The sequence below is a fragment of the Ostrea edulis genome, chromosome 2 (assembly GCF_947568905.1).
Source record: "Ostrea edulis chromosome 2, xbOstEdul1.1, whole genome shotgun sequence".
Taxonomy (NCBI): domain Eukaryota; kingdom Metazoa; phylum Mollusca; class Bivalvia; order Ostreida; family Ostreidae; genus Ostrea; species Ostrea edulis.
The window spans coordinates 81,745,205-81,762,315 of NC_079165.1; the positions used below are offsets into that span (position 1 = coordinate 81,745,205).

The 17,111-nt window shown below is 35.3% G+C and overlaps 1 protein-coding gene across 1 annotated transcript; it reads left to right on the forward strand.

The window, feature by feature from the left end:
- Positions 1-13: 13 nt before the first annotated feature.
- On the forward strand, positions 14-16,266 carry LOC125680561 (phospholipid scramblase 2-like). The gene is made up of 6 exons (XM_048920249.2): positions 14-404; positions 6,659-6,736; positions 7,047-7,242; positions 9,042-9,153; positions 11,506-11,605; positions 15,189-16,266. Exons 1-6 carry the CDS (start codon positions 227-229, stop codon positions 15,281-15,283), a joined length of 759 nt encoding a protein of 252 aa, XP_048776206.1. The 5' UTR covers positions 14-226; the 3' UTR covers positions 15,284-16,266.
- The last annotated feature ends 845 nt before the right edge of the window (positions 16,267-17,111 follow it).

Here is a 17,111-nt window from a genome sequence, read left to right on the forward strand (position 1 = left end):
AACACTGCATTAACAAACGTGTACGTGACATAGACTATCGTTTGGCGAGCGGGTTTTATACGGACCCGTTTTATACCCACCCGTGAAACGTAAACTACTGACCCGGATGTGTATGGTTGTGCGGTCGCGAATTGCAAGCTAGAAAGTAGGCTATATTTTATTGATTTATGATACGAGAAAGGATACCCCGAAGATTATTCGTCAGTATAAATAGCGTTTGATAACGATGTCCAACCCAGCTCACCAAGCGTCGCCTGAAAACGTACAAGTAAATATGGCAGTGCAACAGCCCCAGATGAACCTGCCACAAGGAGTGGTAGTTCCCCAAGGCCTCCCACCTGGACTAGCGTACCTTGGAGCTCTAGATGAAGTTCGGATTCATCAACACTTGGATGTACTTGAAGGTACATATTTAACGAGAGGGGTAATATTATTTCGCAACAGTTCTCTTCAGTAAGACCGCTATGCAATGCCTTTCGCAATGTTCACTGATCCGCTCCACAGTGCGCCGATTTTTAATGTATATTCATTATTGTTGTTATAACTTTTTGATAGAACAATACTTTGATTCATAAAAGTAAAGTTTAATATTTTATTACTGACTTAAGATTTGATGCGTGACAATGGACTATTTTTCGTGGGGCCGGGCAAGTAGCGTAGGAATTTAAACAACAAAAGTTGAAGGCCTACATGATTGTATTTTGAGGAAAGAGTTTTTTTCTCTCTCTTTTTGTCTTGCCTTTAAAGTCTAAAATACGGTCGGTATAAATTTTGCGACATGTCTTTATGGGAAGTTAATGTAATGCGGATTTATCTCTACATGCCCCACCCATATGTAGGCTATCGGTATAAGCAATGTGCCATTTAAATTCTAGCTACTCGGGTATTTACATGAAAACCTACTGGAAATAGCCTTTTGGCACACAGAAAATATTTAACTCCGAAGTCAACCCTAAGAAAATTAAATAGAACCAGAATTGGCTCTTAAACATTGCTCAAGATCCATGAATTTCACAATTTTGGTTTTAACCTCTTTGTTCAGTATATTACTATGCACCAATTTTGTTTTCTTCTTCTAGAGCACGTTTGATTGAAAAACTTGAGTTAATTACGCTAGTTGCTCGAGTTGTAAATAAAAACACAAGTTGCTTGAGTTGTAAATAAAATGTGTATTTCATACAGAAAGGTAACACGGGTTGGAAACGTTTACTATTGACTTATAGCGGGAGCATCAAGTGTTTAACATGGCAGAGAATGAGGTGAAATATTGAGTTTAACATGTGATAATTCCAATGTTATTTATTACAATTGTTTTAATTTGACAAAAATAAAGCAGAACAAGACTTTATACATCAATAAATCCGAAAACGCAATGTATTCATACACATGACATAGTGCGGGGAAAGTATTAAAATTTTTGCAATTGTTAATAAAGTGAATGAATTGGAATTATAAGATTCTTTTTGAAGAATTTATCGATGTGTAAACTTCGGATATTTTACTCACAAACTTAACATAAAAGTGCTTTGCACTTTTATTCAGTTTGTGAGTAAAATGTCCGGAGTTTACACATCGATAAATTCTTTAAAAAGAATGTTTAATCCTATAATATTAAACTTTTGGGAATGTAAAGCAAAATTACCATGAAAGAAGACACAGGTAAAGTTCAGGTAACAAATTTTTTCTAAAATAATCCATTTTTAGCTCACCTGAACTGAAGGTGTGTGTCAAAGTTTTACATACAACTATAGGAAAAAGCTTTAAAAATCTTCTTCTCAAGAACCATTGAGCCAAAGAAGTTGACATTTACATGAAAGCTTTCTGACGTAGTGTACATTAAAGTTTGCAAAAATCTTGGCCTCCAGGGGTAGTTGGGGCCATAATAGGGACTAAGGTTTTACATGCAAATATATATGGAAAGTCTGCAGATATGGGCCAAGGTGAGCGATGTGGCCCATGAGCCTCTTATTTAAAATGTTAATGTAAATAATTGTATTAAAGCAAGGCAAGATCTGTTCGTTTCGATTTCAATAGTAGATAAAGTAACTTTTTGGGTGAATTATATTTGATCTACATTTGTTTTAATTTTGACGATATTTACACGATTTTAGTACTGTACTGCATACAATACATGTAATAGGAATTAAATACTGCTCGGTATCAAAATAAACTACTACATTTAAATAAATTGTTATGAATATGATTTTAATATCAAATGCCATTTTTCAAAACAACACAAGAGCAACATCACTCTAGAGTTACCTGAGTCTTCCCAATCAGTTTTTAGCAGTTTGAGTGATCTCCCCCGATTCAAATTTTAAAAGTTTCATTTAATTGCCCTGTGGGTATATACCTTGATTGCCATTAGGAACTTCATATAAGAGCAGTCTAATTAAAATTAGATATTAGATCCGCTAACATCAGGGCTCGAAATTAGCGAGAAATACTCGCAAAATGCGAGTACATTTTAAAAATAGCAAGTAAAAATCGTGGACACTCGAAAGTCTTAGCGAGTGGTGATTTACAAACCATAATCGTATCGTATCCGTTTTATACGGTGATGCGTTATTCGATTTTCTTAAACATGCATTCAGAATCGTACAAACGCTTACATGAACGACCGATTTCAACAACCGTTTCTATCCGGATTTTTCTTTTATGATCTTTTAAGAAACTCGGAGTCAAACAAATGCTTTAGAGGTCGGACGTCATCGCATTATGATGAAAAATATAGACATATGCCACGAGTCCTGTTCACTTATAGGGCCTACAGGGGTGATTAAATTGAATTTCAAGTATGATGTTTTTGTTATTCATTTACCAAAAAAATCGGAGTCTATGTTTTACCTAGTTTTCCGGTAGTCATTTTTATCAGAATGACCTACATTGTACAATGTATAGATCTACATTGATTTATTTTCATATTGATGTCGCGTCGGGTTGTAGTGATGACACGAGTGCACTGCTCACCACGTAGACAGTTATCAAAAAAGTTCATGGGGTTCGTGATCGTGCTGCGTATAAAACCATGAGTCCGGGATTCACTTTCAAAATTCACTAGTGACGCCCCCTGATGTGGCGTGAAATTGGAAGACATTGGTACTTGTAACAGGTTGTGGATTAGAGGTGCGATGGTCAAGAGACCTAAACATTGCAAAATATGATTTACGTAACTCAGTGTCTTGTCCAAACGATGCCTGTTGACCCACTAAACTAAAAAATTATGGGGAAAATCATTGATTTAAAAAAATCTATGAAAAAAGAGCTTCATTATTTTTATTTTAGCTTGTAGGTTTTCATTTTAGCCTGTGGATTTTTTACCCACAGGCTAAAATTAGCCTGTGGTAGAAAAAGTTAATTTCGACCCCTGTCACATACTACTTGTGTAGGGAGTATGTGAGCAGATCTAACATAATTTTAATTAGATTGATGTAAGAGTAGGTTAAAATTCTGTTGGGAGATTTTCAAACATTTTTTATCTTCTAAATCTGAATTTAAAAAAAAAAAAAAAAATTCTTCAGAAACTAGCAAGGATACCATTCTTCAGAAACCAGCATGGATACGGTCATACCCTATGTTAATTAAGTTTGGTTGTATCATTTGATTTTTACTTGCATGACATGTTGGGCACGAATTTATTGTAAGAGAAAAAAAGATTCTCAGTTAGAATGGTAAGTGTATAATGGACCTGCAAAATGCATTTCCACGACATTTTCCATTTAGCCCCATCCAGATGCTTGGGAAATTTTGTCCGAAATTACCCAGGAACCATGCATTTTGCAACATGTAAATGCTTGGATTATTGGTACCTCAGTTTAACAAAAAGAAAAGAAAATTGAAAATAAGAAAAAAAAACTTGCAGAAAACAAAGACCAAACACCAAAAATAATTTTTATTGTCTGGTATAATTAATAATTATGTATATTAGATTTATTCCCCAAACTAATATACAATGGATTAGACACTATCAGATTACAAGAAGACCCCTCTAGAATTTAATGTTATAATATTACAGGACTGGTATAGAACATGGTCTCAGGGAAAACTATCTACTTAGCCTTGGTGGTTATGTACTTACCAACCACATAACATGACGATGTCCAATGTAAAAATCTTTAGAATAACCATTATATCAGCTTAGTGGACTGTTAATTTACGTCAGGTTAAACAATATTTCAAAATAAATGATTTCAAAATGACTTTTTAATGTAACTGGACTGGAGTACACCATTATATACAGTGTAAGACTATTTATGATCCTTGGGGCCTTTTTACAATCGCAATGCTGTAGCTATGAAAGTGTCCTTGAAAATCTGATTAAATCTTATTTTTTACATTGTAAACAGTGGCTTAAGATGATATGAAACCTTTAATTTTGTGACATGGAGCAACTTGTGAAACATTTTACTCCGAAATGTTTGGCAAATTTATATCGCAAGATTTTAATGCATTAATTTGTAGTGTTACATCACATTTGAATGATTGATTTATCATTATAGTCAATTGTCACTCGAAAAGGTAGTTGATTTATGACAATTGGTTTGTGATATATTAATTGATTATAATCAGCATTAAACTTTATTTGTCTTTATTTGTGTGATTGTTGATTATTCCACAAATCCTAAAAAGAACTACTATCAACTAACCCCACAAGTGTTGTTGATATGCATATTACTGTTAGTTTGCCACATCATGCATAGTAATAAATACTGTAAGAATGTCCTCCCATGCAAAGAAACAAATACAACTTGTCAGTGACTGTATAGTTATTTTGATGCAGGGCAGTTGCAATAGCACTACTGTACAGCATTATTTACTGGTATTCTCTCTTTCTTTGCATACATATATTTGAATTTAAACAGGTTGGAAACACTTCCCCTATTATAGCAAGATCTCGCTAAAACGCGATAATTCCTTTTTAGCAAGAAAGTAATCATTTACCATAAACAGGTGTTTTCGTGTCTTTATTAAAAATAATGGCAAATTCTGTGCAATGCTGAATAAGTGCGACACACACTCAACATGGTGCGAATTGTCTCTTATAAGATTGACCAGACAGTCAAGAAATTGAACATCAACTTTGCTACGTATGAGGGAAGGAAGCTGAAATTCAATGCACATCTTGAGTGTTTTTGTTTTGATTTATATATTTGCAGAACACTTTTTCTTCTTTTCAGATAAAACATAAAGAGATGTACTCCATGGGTGTTTTTCTCGGTTGTACAGGATATATAAATTTACTCTCGCTAAAGAGAGATAATTGCATTTTCGCAAGAATATCTTGCTGTAGGGGAAGTGTTCCCAACCTGTTAAAGATATATATACCTTTTATACAATTGATTTATGGTATTTTATACACACATACATTTATGCATGCATATGAAATATACACACATGTACTTGGCACGGATATAAAATTAGTCCACTTCACGAGCAAGGCAACTTGACAAAGAGAGGGCAAAATGAAATAACATTGCGTTATCCATATACAGAACTCGCCCAAGGATGTGCTAAATTGACCAATTCACTTATCTTTAAACATGTCAATAATACATGTATTGTGTATCATAATTGCAGCACTGAATATTAACACGTAATTTTGTATCGTACTATATTTCTCGATACACTTGAACAGTATGTATTATGGTGGCTTATGATTCATCTCTATGTATGAACATTTAAACAAGGCAAAGCCTACTTCAAAATCACTTGAAAATCAGGGGAGCAGCTGATTGTTTTAAATCTGTCCAAAGTTCAAAATAAATAAAGTCATTTCATCCATTTTGTTTGATTTCATACTTTTCACCTATTACATTATTAATCTTTCTAGGTGATTGTTTTATACAGAGTCTATTCTTTCTGTGGATTTCTTGATATTAGCCAGTTTTACCCTTGAGTTGATTGTTTTATACAGAGTCTATTCTTTCTGTGGATGTTCTGATATTAGCCAGTTTTACCCTTGAGTTGATTGTTTTATACAGAGTCTATTCTTTCTGTGGATGTTTTGATATTGGCCAGTTTTACCCTTGAGTTGATTGTTTTATACAGAGTCTATTCTTTCTGTGGATGTTTTGATATTAGCCAGTTTTACTCTTGAGTTGATTGTTTTATACAGAGTCTATTCTTTCTGTGGATGTCTTGATATTAGCCAGTTTTACTCTTGAGTTGATTGTTTTATACAGAGTCTGTCCTTTCTGTGGATGTCTTGATATTAGCCAGTTTTACCCTTGAGTTGATTGGATGATGCACTCAGTTTCAGGACGTGATTTCTTTGCTCAAAGTCCTGGCTCCATGACTATAAACTGAAAATAAGTAGACTTACGTCAAATACTTTAATGTCATTTTGAATCAAATGTAAGATATTATCTCAGAATGAATTTCACTGACTTATCAGTATTTCATGAATAAGATCCATTTGAAAATTTGACTTAAGTAATAGGTATATTCTCAGTTTATGGTGATGGAGACTGGAATGCTTCTTTCAAGTTTCAGATGCTGCATCCAATTTACATTTTATGCTCTATTGAAAATATCTCATGAAATGTGTATGTCTTTTTGATGAAAGAAAATTTGTCAGATAGTTGCTCATTTTAATTTGGAAAGTAAATATTCTTAAACTAGCAATTAATGATGAATAATTGTAAGCTTTTATTTTCAGTGATGGTTGGTTGGGAGAGAAACAACAAATACAGACTCTGTAATAACCAGGAACAGCAGTTCATGTACGCTAAAGAAGGTATGACCATCTGGAGTAATGTCTAGAATACTAGGTGTACCCTGCCAAGTATAAATAAGAATGCTTGGTGGTTTTAAACAAGAAAGAAGAAATGTGGATACTAGTCATACAACAGATTCTTACGATTGTCAATGATGCAGTATTTAGATGCAGATGTTCTTTTTTAGACTATAGATACAAGTATTTTTAGGGGTTTTGGATTATAGATGCAAATTTTTTTGGGTACTACAGATGTAAATTATTTGGGGACCGTAGACAAATGTTGTTTTTGTTTGTTTTGTTGACTGATAATACACTTTTGGTACTGTAGATACTGACTGCTGTACCAGACAGTTCTGTGGACCAGCCCGGCCATTTGTCATGGACATTACAGATAACAACATGCAGCCTCTGATTCGCCTGGATCGTCCGTTTAGGTGTCAAGCATCCTTCATGTGGTGCTGCTATTTACAGGAAATGGACATTCAGAGCCCCCCTGGAGTGTCCATTGGAACTATCAAACAAATGTAGGTGGACAAACTATAGAAAGTTAGGTTTTCATGTAATTTAGTTTTCGTTGCCCTTTAACAGACCATCAGGACATGATGATTGCACTCCTCCTCTCCCCTTGACCTTTAAAGTTATAATAGCTCTCAATCTGAAAATTTAAGTTATAATAGCTCTCAATCTGAAAATTTAAGTTATAATAGCTCTCAATCTAAAAATTTTGTTTTGTTATAAAAATGTGCTATTACGATAGTTTTGTATGTAACTTTAATCATAGTCATTGATAATGAGGTAAAGATTTTCTAAAAATAAATATTTCCGTTCTTTTTAGTATATAGCATCACATAGAGATAAATTTTTATATGGGAATACAATAATAAAAATTTACTTCATTGAAAGCCCCTAGATCGGTTTTCTAACACAAATATTGATAAGAAAACTTTATAAACCTGACTTTTTTCTGTCATTGAAATACTAAATCTCAATTTCGCAGCAAAAAATTTCGACACCAAAAATTAGAGCTAGTATAACTTTAACATAGTAAGTAGTGTTTTTACTTCAAGTTTATTTTTCTGTTTGACTGTTAAACTTGGTTTGGAGAAAGACCATATATAAAGATCTACTAAATGCATCCTTCCATTTGTTGTGTTTCACTCACTTGGGAGAGAGCGGGCAAACATGTAGGCTTCCCACTCTCGTATGTCAACCATATTTCATAAAAGAATAATAAAGTCAGGATAAAAAGTTCAATCAGAGAAATCTATTTACACTATGCACAATATGGTGGGAAAAGGTATTATCCTAAAAATAACATAATTCACTGAAATGTCACTCACTCCCGTAATGCCCAACAATATATTGTGCCATAAACTACTCAACCCGCCCGCTACTTGTACTTTGACTAAATATATATTAATTCCCCATTATAACATCCCTATATATCCTAATGTACTTATAATGAAATCTTAACTTCCATAGATATTCCCATTGGGTTTCCCATGAATGGGCCTCTCACTATATTATGGGTCTTCCACAGGGGTTCGTCTGCAACTCAATAATATTATAACTAATTAAATATAATTACCCATCTACTCTGCCTCTTGTCCTCCATCACTTTCCCAATGTTATGGGAGATGTATACACAAATTGCTTCTAAAGGTCAGTGTCCGATCTTGGTTGGTTGTGGGGGTTGTGGGGTCCAGACAACTAGAATCTGCTTATATTTATACCATTTAGGTACCCCTTGGTAACCTCAGTTAACCAATCGTTGACCCGAATCGGCCCTGCGACACTTCCTGTATAAACAACCGGGGAAAATGCATGCAGACAAGATAGGTTTTTGGAAAACTGCTAATATTGTAGTAAAATGGCAGTGTAACCTTTATAAAACGGCAAGTACAAGTAGCTACTATCGTAATACTTCGATAAAAATATAGACACGGGAACATTCAAAGATGAAACGTGATAAATAACAGACCATGTGCTGTAGAGCTCGGGCCGAATCAATACGGAACCCGATTCTAAACATTGTAAACATATAAAATGTGGTACGCATGTAGTCAGCGTGTATTATGAATATAAGCTAGCGTTTCATACCAATTGATTAAAACGATAAAATGCTGGACAGAATACATCATGTAATAAACTGATGAGAATAATCGTGTGAGCTGCGAGTGATCTATATATGAAGTGAAGAACCGAATTTCGTAACACATTGACTTACAAAATAAAGGATTCAGCTGTTCAGTAGCTAAGTCACCAACCATACTGTTTGGATGTCCCTACATGATATTACCATTTTGATTTCCCTTGACAACAGGTGGACACCATGGAAACCAAAGTTTGAGATCCTTGATAGCCAAGGTCAGCAGGTCTTTATCATTGATGGAGAGTGTTGTTTCTTCTGTCCCTGCACAGACATCATGTTCAAGGTATGGCTGTCCACAATTAGATGATTTTCTAACACATTAACACAAGCAGTAGTGAATGGTTAAGATATTTATTGATTAAAAATTGCAGAAAGACTTTTGCAAGGGTTTATATACATCAAACAGTACACGGGGATAAGTAATCTCAAACTACAGGTCTCCAGAACAAATAATGGCAGTGAACACTGATTTTTTTACCCTTTGAATTGAGATTTTTTACACCCTCCTTTTTTTGTCCTGTCTGTCACAAACTTTGTAAAGATTTTCTGCTAAATGTAGTTGTGTATGACACTTTTTATGTCCTCATAATTGGAGATTTGGAGCATATACATTGAATGTGCCATTGGTCTGTGTTTGTCAGCAAAAACTTTAATCCTGGCCATAACTTTTGAATGGATGGTGATAGGTCAAGGTCATATAGAGGTCATGAAGGTACTCAACACATTGTCTCATAGTGATCCACCTGTGTGCCAAATATGGTATGCCTATGTCAAAGAAGTTATGGCCGGGACACGAATCTGCACAGACGGTCAGACAGACAGAGTGATTCCTATATAACCCCCCCCATAACTTTGTTCGGGGGGTATACCGTAACAACAAAACTGGCTGTGCATTCACGTCAGGTACAGTTACTGTGCTGAATTAAATGAATTATACGCCAGATTAAAGGTGTAGTGGTTAAAAGCTGAATTAGATATAAAGGAAGAGAACAAGGATATTTGCTGCATTATGTTAGAGGAGATGTTGAACACAGGTTGTATCATAGGAACGGTGGAATGCGACTCGGCTCCATTTCAATATCAAGATAAAAGCTCAACACTTCTTCACCTTAATCGCCCTTGTTGAGCCCCTTATACACAGTTCACTTTCTCATAAAGCAGATGATAAATAACGGGAACTCGTGTAATCTGTCTACTTCTACCAGTCAGTGTCCTATGTCATCAAGTTGACTATTCTGTCACATCATCACTATGTGTGTTGCTTCTTTAAATTTGTATTTTATTGATATCCTGATCTATAAGTAGCTTTAAAATTAGAACAGGGAAGATGCATTCCATAAAAAAGTAGTAATGGGGTGGGGGGTGGGGGGGGGGGGGGGGGGGGGCATCACAGATCAAAAGTAGGCTATGGCTGCGTTTTGGAATTGCAATTGGTAGTGTCAAAATTTGTGACACTTCAAGCTTGCAAACATAGATATGCTTCATGTACAGTGGTTCCAGATGGGTGTATCTGGTACTCTAGCCGTGTTAAAGACATTATACAGTGAAACTTCTCTAAACCGGCCGGCTCTCGGACCGGAAAAAACGGCCGGTTTAGAGGGATGGCTGGTATACCGAGAATTTAGCAATTATAGCCATTTTATCTCAATATTCACAAAGTAGGTACTGTTCACCTTGATCTGGTGATCTATGATCAATTATCGGTGGAGATTAAATTAGTCCGCTTTTACCTAAAGATAATTATGAATTACAAGAAATATTCTCACTGAAATCATCTAATTTTAAACTGAAAATCTATTACAGGATACATAAATAAAACACAGAGGCCTATTATTGGAATTCCTCTTACCTATAAAAACTCTGTTTACATTCATCGCTTATGTCATTAACAATTTTGTTTTGACATTTTTAAAAAGTACAGTAGTAAATATGAAATTGTAATTTGAATATTTCTTTGGAATTTTAAGTCTATGGAAACCAAGAAAATTAATCTATCTTTTAATAATTATCATTAACAGTCATGGGTTTGTTCTTTATTAACTACCGCTTATCCATACGAAAGTATGGTGAAACAATATGGAGTTTGATATGATATTCATTCAATAATTTCCCAACTGTGTTTTACATTTTGTACAGAATTTGGAAAGGTCTCTTGGATTAGTGTCAATTAACACCCTTGACCACACAGGTAAACAATAGAAATTAAAGAGGCCACTAGTGTTTTTCACACCTCCAATGGATAATTTCATACCTGGCTGGTAGGTCAGTCAATTTGCACACCTGGATGATCTTAATTAACCTTTGCCCAAGATTTTCTTGTCTTCAAAAAGTGGCCAGTATGTTAAGGGTAAATTACACATGTTTGTTAACAAATGTACTTTAAAAAGTGGCTGATGTCCGGTTTTCAGGGGTGGCCGGTTTTGTAAGACTTTCTTTGTAAGGAAATGTTAAGATTTCTGCCGGGACTTTGAAAATCGGCCGATATTCAGGGAGAACCGGTATTCTGAGGGGCCGGTTTGGAGAAGTTTCACTGTATAGTTTTTTATAACAATAGGAGAGGTTGGTCATATAATACTCCCAGAGTGCTTGTTTTATGTGTGTACTTGAATGTTTTGTTTCTTTTTTTACCCTATAGGTAACAGATCCGAACAAGAATGAGGAGATTGGAGAAATCATTAAACACTGGGGAGGATGCAGGGAAATCCTGGGAGCTGTTAATGACTTCAAAGTGACTTGTAAGTTTAACACTAAAAACTGTTGTAGACTAAATTCTTTACACATTTTTATAGTGTTTTATCTTAAATTCCAACAACATGCAATTTTGAAGTAAATAGACAGTGGCTTAGAGTACTAGAGATCCAAATACTTGTGAAAATCTGCTGAATTGAAAAAAACCCTGTTCCCTGTCATATATATAGATAGATATATATAGATTATCTTAACATTTAATAATATTTAATAATATTGTTTTGTTTGCTAAAATTATAATTTTTTCTAGATTTACCAAATTCTTAAAGGTCCATTCTTGTGATTTTGATTTGATCTTTCGGTTTAGTATGTAGGATGTTTCAGTTTTGTACAGTTCAACAGTGATAACCAAAGATTTAGTTATACAAATGTTATGCCAAGATCAAATAACAAACGGATATAGAATACTACTGATACAGCTAACAGTAAAGTTATCAGATAAACAAGCACGTGCCTCTTCATCAGCAGAGATCAATAAGAGCATGGGCATTTTAAAACAAAAAGATAAATTTTAGTCTGAAATCAGCCTTAGATTTGAAAAGAAAATTTTATTCAAACATATTCAAAATTTTCCATGATGAGAGGAAGATGCCTATTATATTTCAAGGTCAAGTTATTAGAAAAACCTTGCAGACGGTATACAGACCGAACTGTTGGGGCTAGGAGCGTCAATTTAGTACACGTCCTACATCTTATGCCAAGTGAAAATATTACATAGAGAGTACATGATTTGTCTGTTTTTGCAATGCAAAGAAAGTATGTCACACCCTGATGATTGCTGATACTACCTGAAGTCAAGTTCTACAAACTATGGTGTTGGAAAAACAACCCATATTAGCTTTTCACGAGCGTATTATGTACCTATATTAGCTTTTCACAGGCGTATTATGTACCGTTGGCGGTACTCTTGTTATATTAAAAGAATAGTTGTACATTGCACACTATTGGCCAATACATCTAAAGTTCTTTCACGGATAAGAAAATATTTAATGTAACGTACATCCCAAAATCAATGTAATGCATGTGTTAGCACAGAATGAAATTACTTCTTCCTAAATCAAACTACAATAAAGATAGATAAGCGTAAATCCGGTTTCATACTATTTTCTTGAAGAAAGATCTACCACATTGTAATATACGATTTGTTTATGTACAATTCATACTTAATATCTTCATGCTTGCATGTGTGCAGAACATCTTTGGTTAGAAATTCATTTTATTTTGATTTCGACTTTTGCAAGTCTATTTAGGTCACCTGAATTCATTCAGGTGACCTATTGCTATCTGTTTTTGTCCGTCGTCGTTCGTCGTGCGTTAACATTTGAACATTTTCAGCTTCTTCTCTGAAACCCCTGAACCAATTTCAACCAATTTTGGCATATAGCATCTGTGGGTGGAGGGAAACAAAAATTGTGAAATTTGTGGTCCCTGCCCCCCTGGGGCCTGAGGGGATGGGGCAAAAACCATCAAAATGAGTGTAATTTAAAAAAATCTTCTTCTTTACTCCTGGACATCAAGAAGCCAAACTGTGGGCATAACTATAATGAGCGTTGAGCCCTCTACCAAAATTGTGAAATTCATGGCCCCTGGGGCAGGGGTTCTTGTGTTAGGATGGGGCTCTATTGGTCATATAGTGAAAATGTAGAAATTCTTTGAAAATCTTCTTCTCTGTCTCTGGGTATTAAGTAGACAAACTAATAGCATGGTAATGATGAGCAAGGATGCCTCTTTATACCCCCCGCAACAAGTTGGGGGGGGGGGGGGGGTATACTGGAATCGGGTTGTCCGTCCGTCTGTAGACGCAATGGTTTCCGGGCTCTAAAGCATTATCCTTTCCACCTACCGTCACCATATCATATATATGGACTACCCATGGGATGAAGATGTTCCCTATCGATTTTGGGGTCAAAAGGTCAAAGGTCAAGCACACTGGACATCGAAGTAGCAATATGGTTTCCGGGCTCTAAAGTGTTATCCTTTCCACCTACAGTCACCATATCATACATATGGACTACCCATAGGATGAAGATGTTCGCTATCGATTTTGGGGTCAAAAGGTCAAAGGTCAAGTGCACTGGACATTGAAGTAGCAATATGGTTTCCGGGCTTTAAAGCATTATCCTTTCCACCTACAGTCACCATATCAAACATATGGACTACCCATGGGATGAAGATGTTCCCTATTGATTTTGGGGTCAAAAGGTCAAGCACACTGGACATTGAAGAAGCAATATGGTTTCCGGACTCTAAAGCGTTATCCTTTCCACCTACAGTCACCATATCATATATATGGACTACCCATGGGATGAAGATGATCCCTATCGATTTTGGGGTCAAAAGGTCAAAGGTCATGCGCACTGGACATCGAAGTAGCAACACTCAGAAAAGAGGTAGTTTATACCTATTACCAACACCCTTTGGGAGATTGGGGTAAGCGGGGGGTATTCTTAGTGAGCATTGCTCACAGTACCTCTTGTTAATAATTGTGAAATTCATGGCCCCTGGATCAGGGGTTCTGGTGCTAGGGTGGGACTCTATAAGTCATATAGTGAAAATGCATTATTTCTTTGAAAATCTTCTTCTCTGTCCTTGGGTATTAAGTAGACAAACCAATAGCATGGTTATGATGAGCAAGGATGCCTCTTTCAAAATTGTGAGATTCATGGCCCTGGGTCAGGGGTTCTGGTATTAGGGTGGGGCCCTATTGATCATATAGTGAAAATGCATTTTATTTCTTTGAAAATCTTCTCCTCTGCTGCTGGGTATTAAGTAGACAAACTAATAGTATGATAATGATGATCAAGGATGCTTCTTTCAAAACTGAAATTTATGGCCCCTGGGTCAGGGGTTCTGGTGCAAGGCGGGGCTGATTGATTATATAGTGAAAATGCAATATTTCTTTGAAAATCTTCTGTTTTTGTCCGTCGTCGTTCGTTAACATTTGAACATTTTCAGCTTCTTCTCTGAAACCCCTGAACCAATTTCAACCAATTTTGGCATATAGCATCTGTGGGTGGAGGGGAACAAAAATTGTGAAATTCGTGGGTCCTGAGGGGTGGGGCAAAAACCATCAAAATGAGTGTAATTTTAAAAAATCTTCTTCTTTACTCCTGGACATCAAGAAGCCAAACTGTGGGCATAATTATAATGAGCGTTGAGCCCTCTACCAAAATTGTGAAATTCATGGCCCCTGGGGCAGGGGTTCTTGTGTTAGGGTGGGGCTCTATTGGTCATATAGTGAAAATGTAGAAATTCTTTGAAAATCTTCTTATATTGGTTTTATCTAAGGAGTAAATAACCCTTTTCTTTATGATGTCTCAGACCTAGGTTTTTTAAAAAGGATTATTGATTGAACATAAAAATGACACATGTATTTCATGACCACATAGCTATTCAATGTTTCTTCCATCCAAAAGTAAAATTCTTATATTTAAACTCAAACCTAATTCAAACATTGGAAGGTTGTTACATGATACTCAGGTGACCTATAAGGCCCCTGGGCCTCTTGTTGTTAGACATTTCCATTGCCTAGAGGAGTAGCATTATGCTTTGTAATTCTTTCTTTTCTAGTTCCTGTACATCTGGATGTCTTCAAAAAGTCTTTATTGATGGGTGCAGTCTTTCTCATCGATTTCAACTATTTTGAAAGAAACAGAAATCAGTAGATGTGAAGTGAAGGAACATCAGGCATATCATAAGACAGAGTTAAATCCCTAATTATAGTGTAAACAAGTATATATTGTAGCAAAGAATTTTTACAATGGGTACAGGACATGTTCATATCCTTTTAATCATTTCATTTTGATTAAGTGATGTGCTCATAAGAAATGTTTATTTTAGGTTTTATATTTTTAACATATGTACATCAAGTATTTAATCTACGCAACGAGATATTTAAAAGCAAGTATAGATTTGTAAAAATATCATTTTTTATCTATAATGGCTTTGTTCCTGAACAGTTCATCCTTCTATGAGACTCGTTTGATATATTTTCATGGCAAATTTTTATATACCTGTACGAGTTTTTATCAATACAAACCTTGTGTGTTGTAGATAGCACAACCCTGAAAACCATTGACATAAACATTGATCTCCATGTTAAGTACTAAGTGTAATGTGATACTATTGAATCATTCCTTATCAATACAGCACAAATAGTGATCAACAAAATACATAAGTAGCTACCTATAGTTACTGAAGTTGTGCAGTATAACCCAGACTGAAAGCTACACGGAGGACATTCTTCTCAACTGTAAAATTGTTCAAGTAGCAACACATTTCCCCAATCTTGGTTGAATCTCTACAAATGACTTGTCATCATTAACTTTTGCAGTTTTTCTAAACTGTCTTGATTTTGAAACATGATTTCCTCCCAAAGTTGTGATTTCAGATGACTTGTGAATACCTCATTAACTTACAGTGTCCTGTTTCTGTGTGTGTGTATATATTGTGCCTGTCTCTGTTATCTTTCATACAGAATTCACATTCTGTGGAACCTGGTAAATGTTACATTTGCTGCTTTTTAATCTGCAGATTCCCTTATTTATATTATGGCATTTTATAACATGTTCCGTTTCATGGCTTTAAAATATTTTTAGAATTGTTCAACTGTTTGTATTCTGTATTAATTAAAAGTTTTTTTAGTCTACATAGGTAGTTTTTGGTTTTTCCCCCCACACTTAGAGAACTTGAAAAATGATGTGTATGACCCCCTTTTCATTTACATGTAGATGAAATGTTGGCCACCAGAAATTTAACCAGCTGGTATTGACCCACAAAGAGATGCATTGTTGGAATAGTGGTATTAAATCAACATTGCTATGCCCATATCTTTTAAAAAGAGCGAGACGAACGCTAGGTAGTATGGGCCCCGTCTTGTGTTGCAGGGCTTTTAACAGTCCTAAAGATACTGAGCTGATATTTGGAGTGTAGCTGTAAATTAAAGAGTAAGTTGATCAAGTTTCACTCCAACTGATCAATTTTCAGCAGAGTTATGACCCCTGTACTCTGATCATCTGTAATGGGCTGTGTAATGTATGGGGAGGGAGTCTGTCCTTTGGTTTTTCTGTTTCTGGCTTGTGTTGTGTACACGGGATGCATTATCAGCACGTTAAGTACAAAGTTCTCCTACCTAAATCTAGGTCACAGTAATCCTCCGATAAGAAATATTTTGTGCATTGTAGTTTTGAAATGGGGTTAATATATATACCTATAAATTGATTTTTTTCCCTTCAAATATTGAGCAAGAACATATAGAATTTCAATAATTCAATCCACATTTTTACTGCACTTTTAAAAGGAAACTTGAAATTCATTTTGGTAAATGAATATATATACTACATTTGCATACATTGATAATGTATTGAGAGCATCTTTGTTTACTGAATATTTTTTGGTCATCGATTTTAAGCCACTCCTTTGAAGGGGGAAAGACATATTGATAGGCTAATACACAGCATACTTATGTTCCTTATTGTTTGGCGGTTCAGTGTG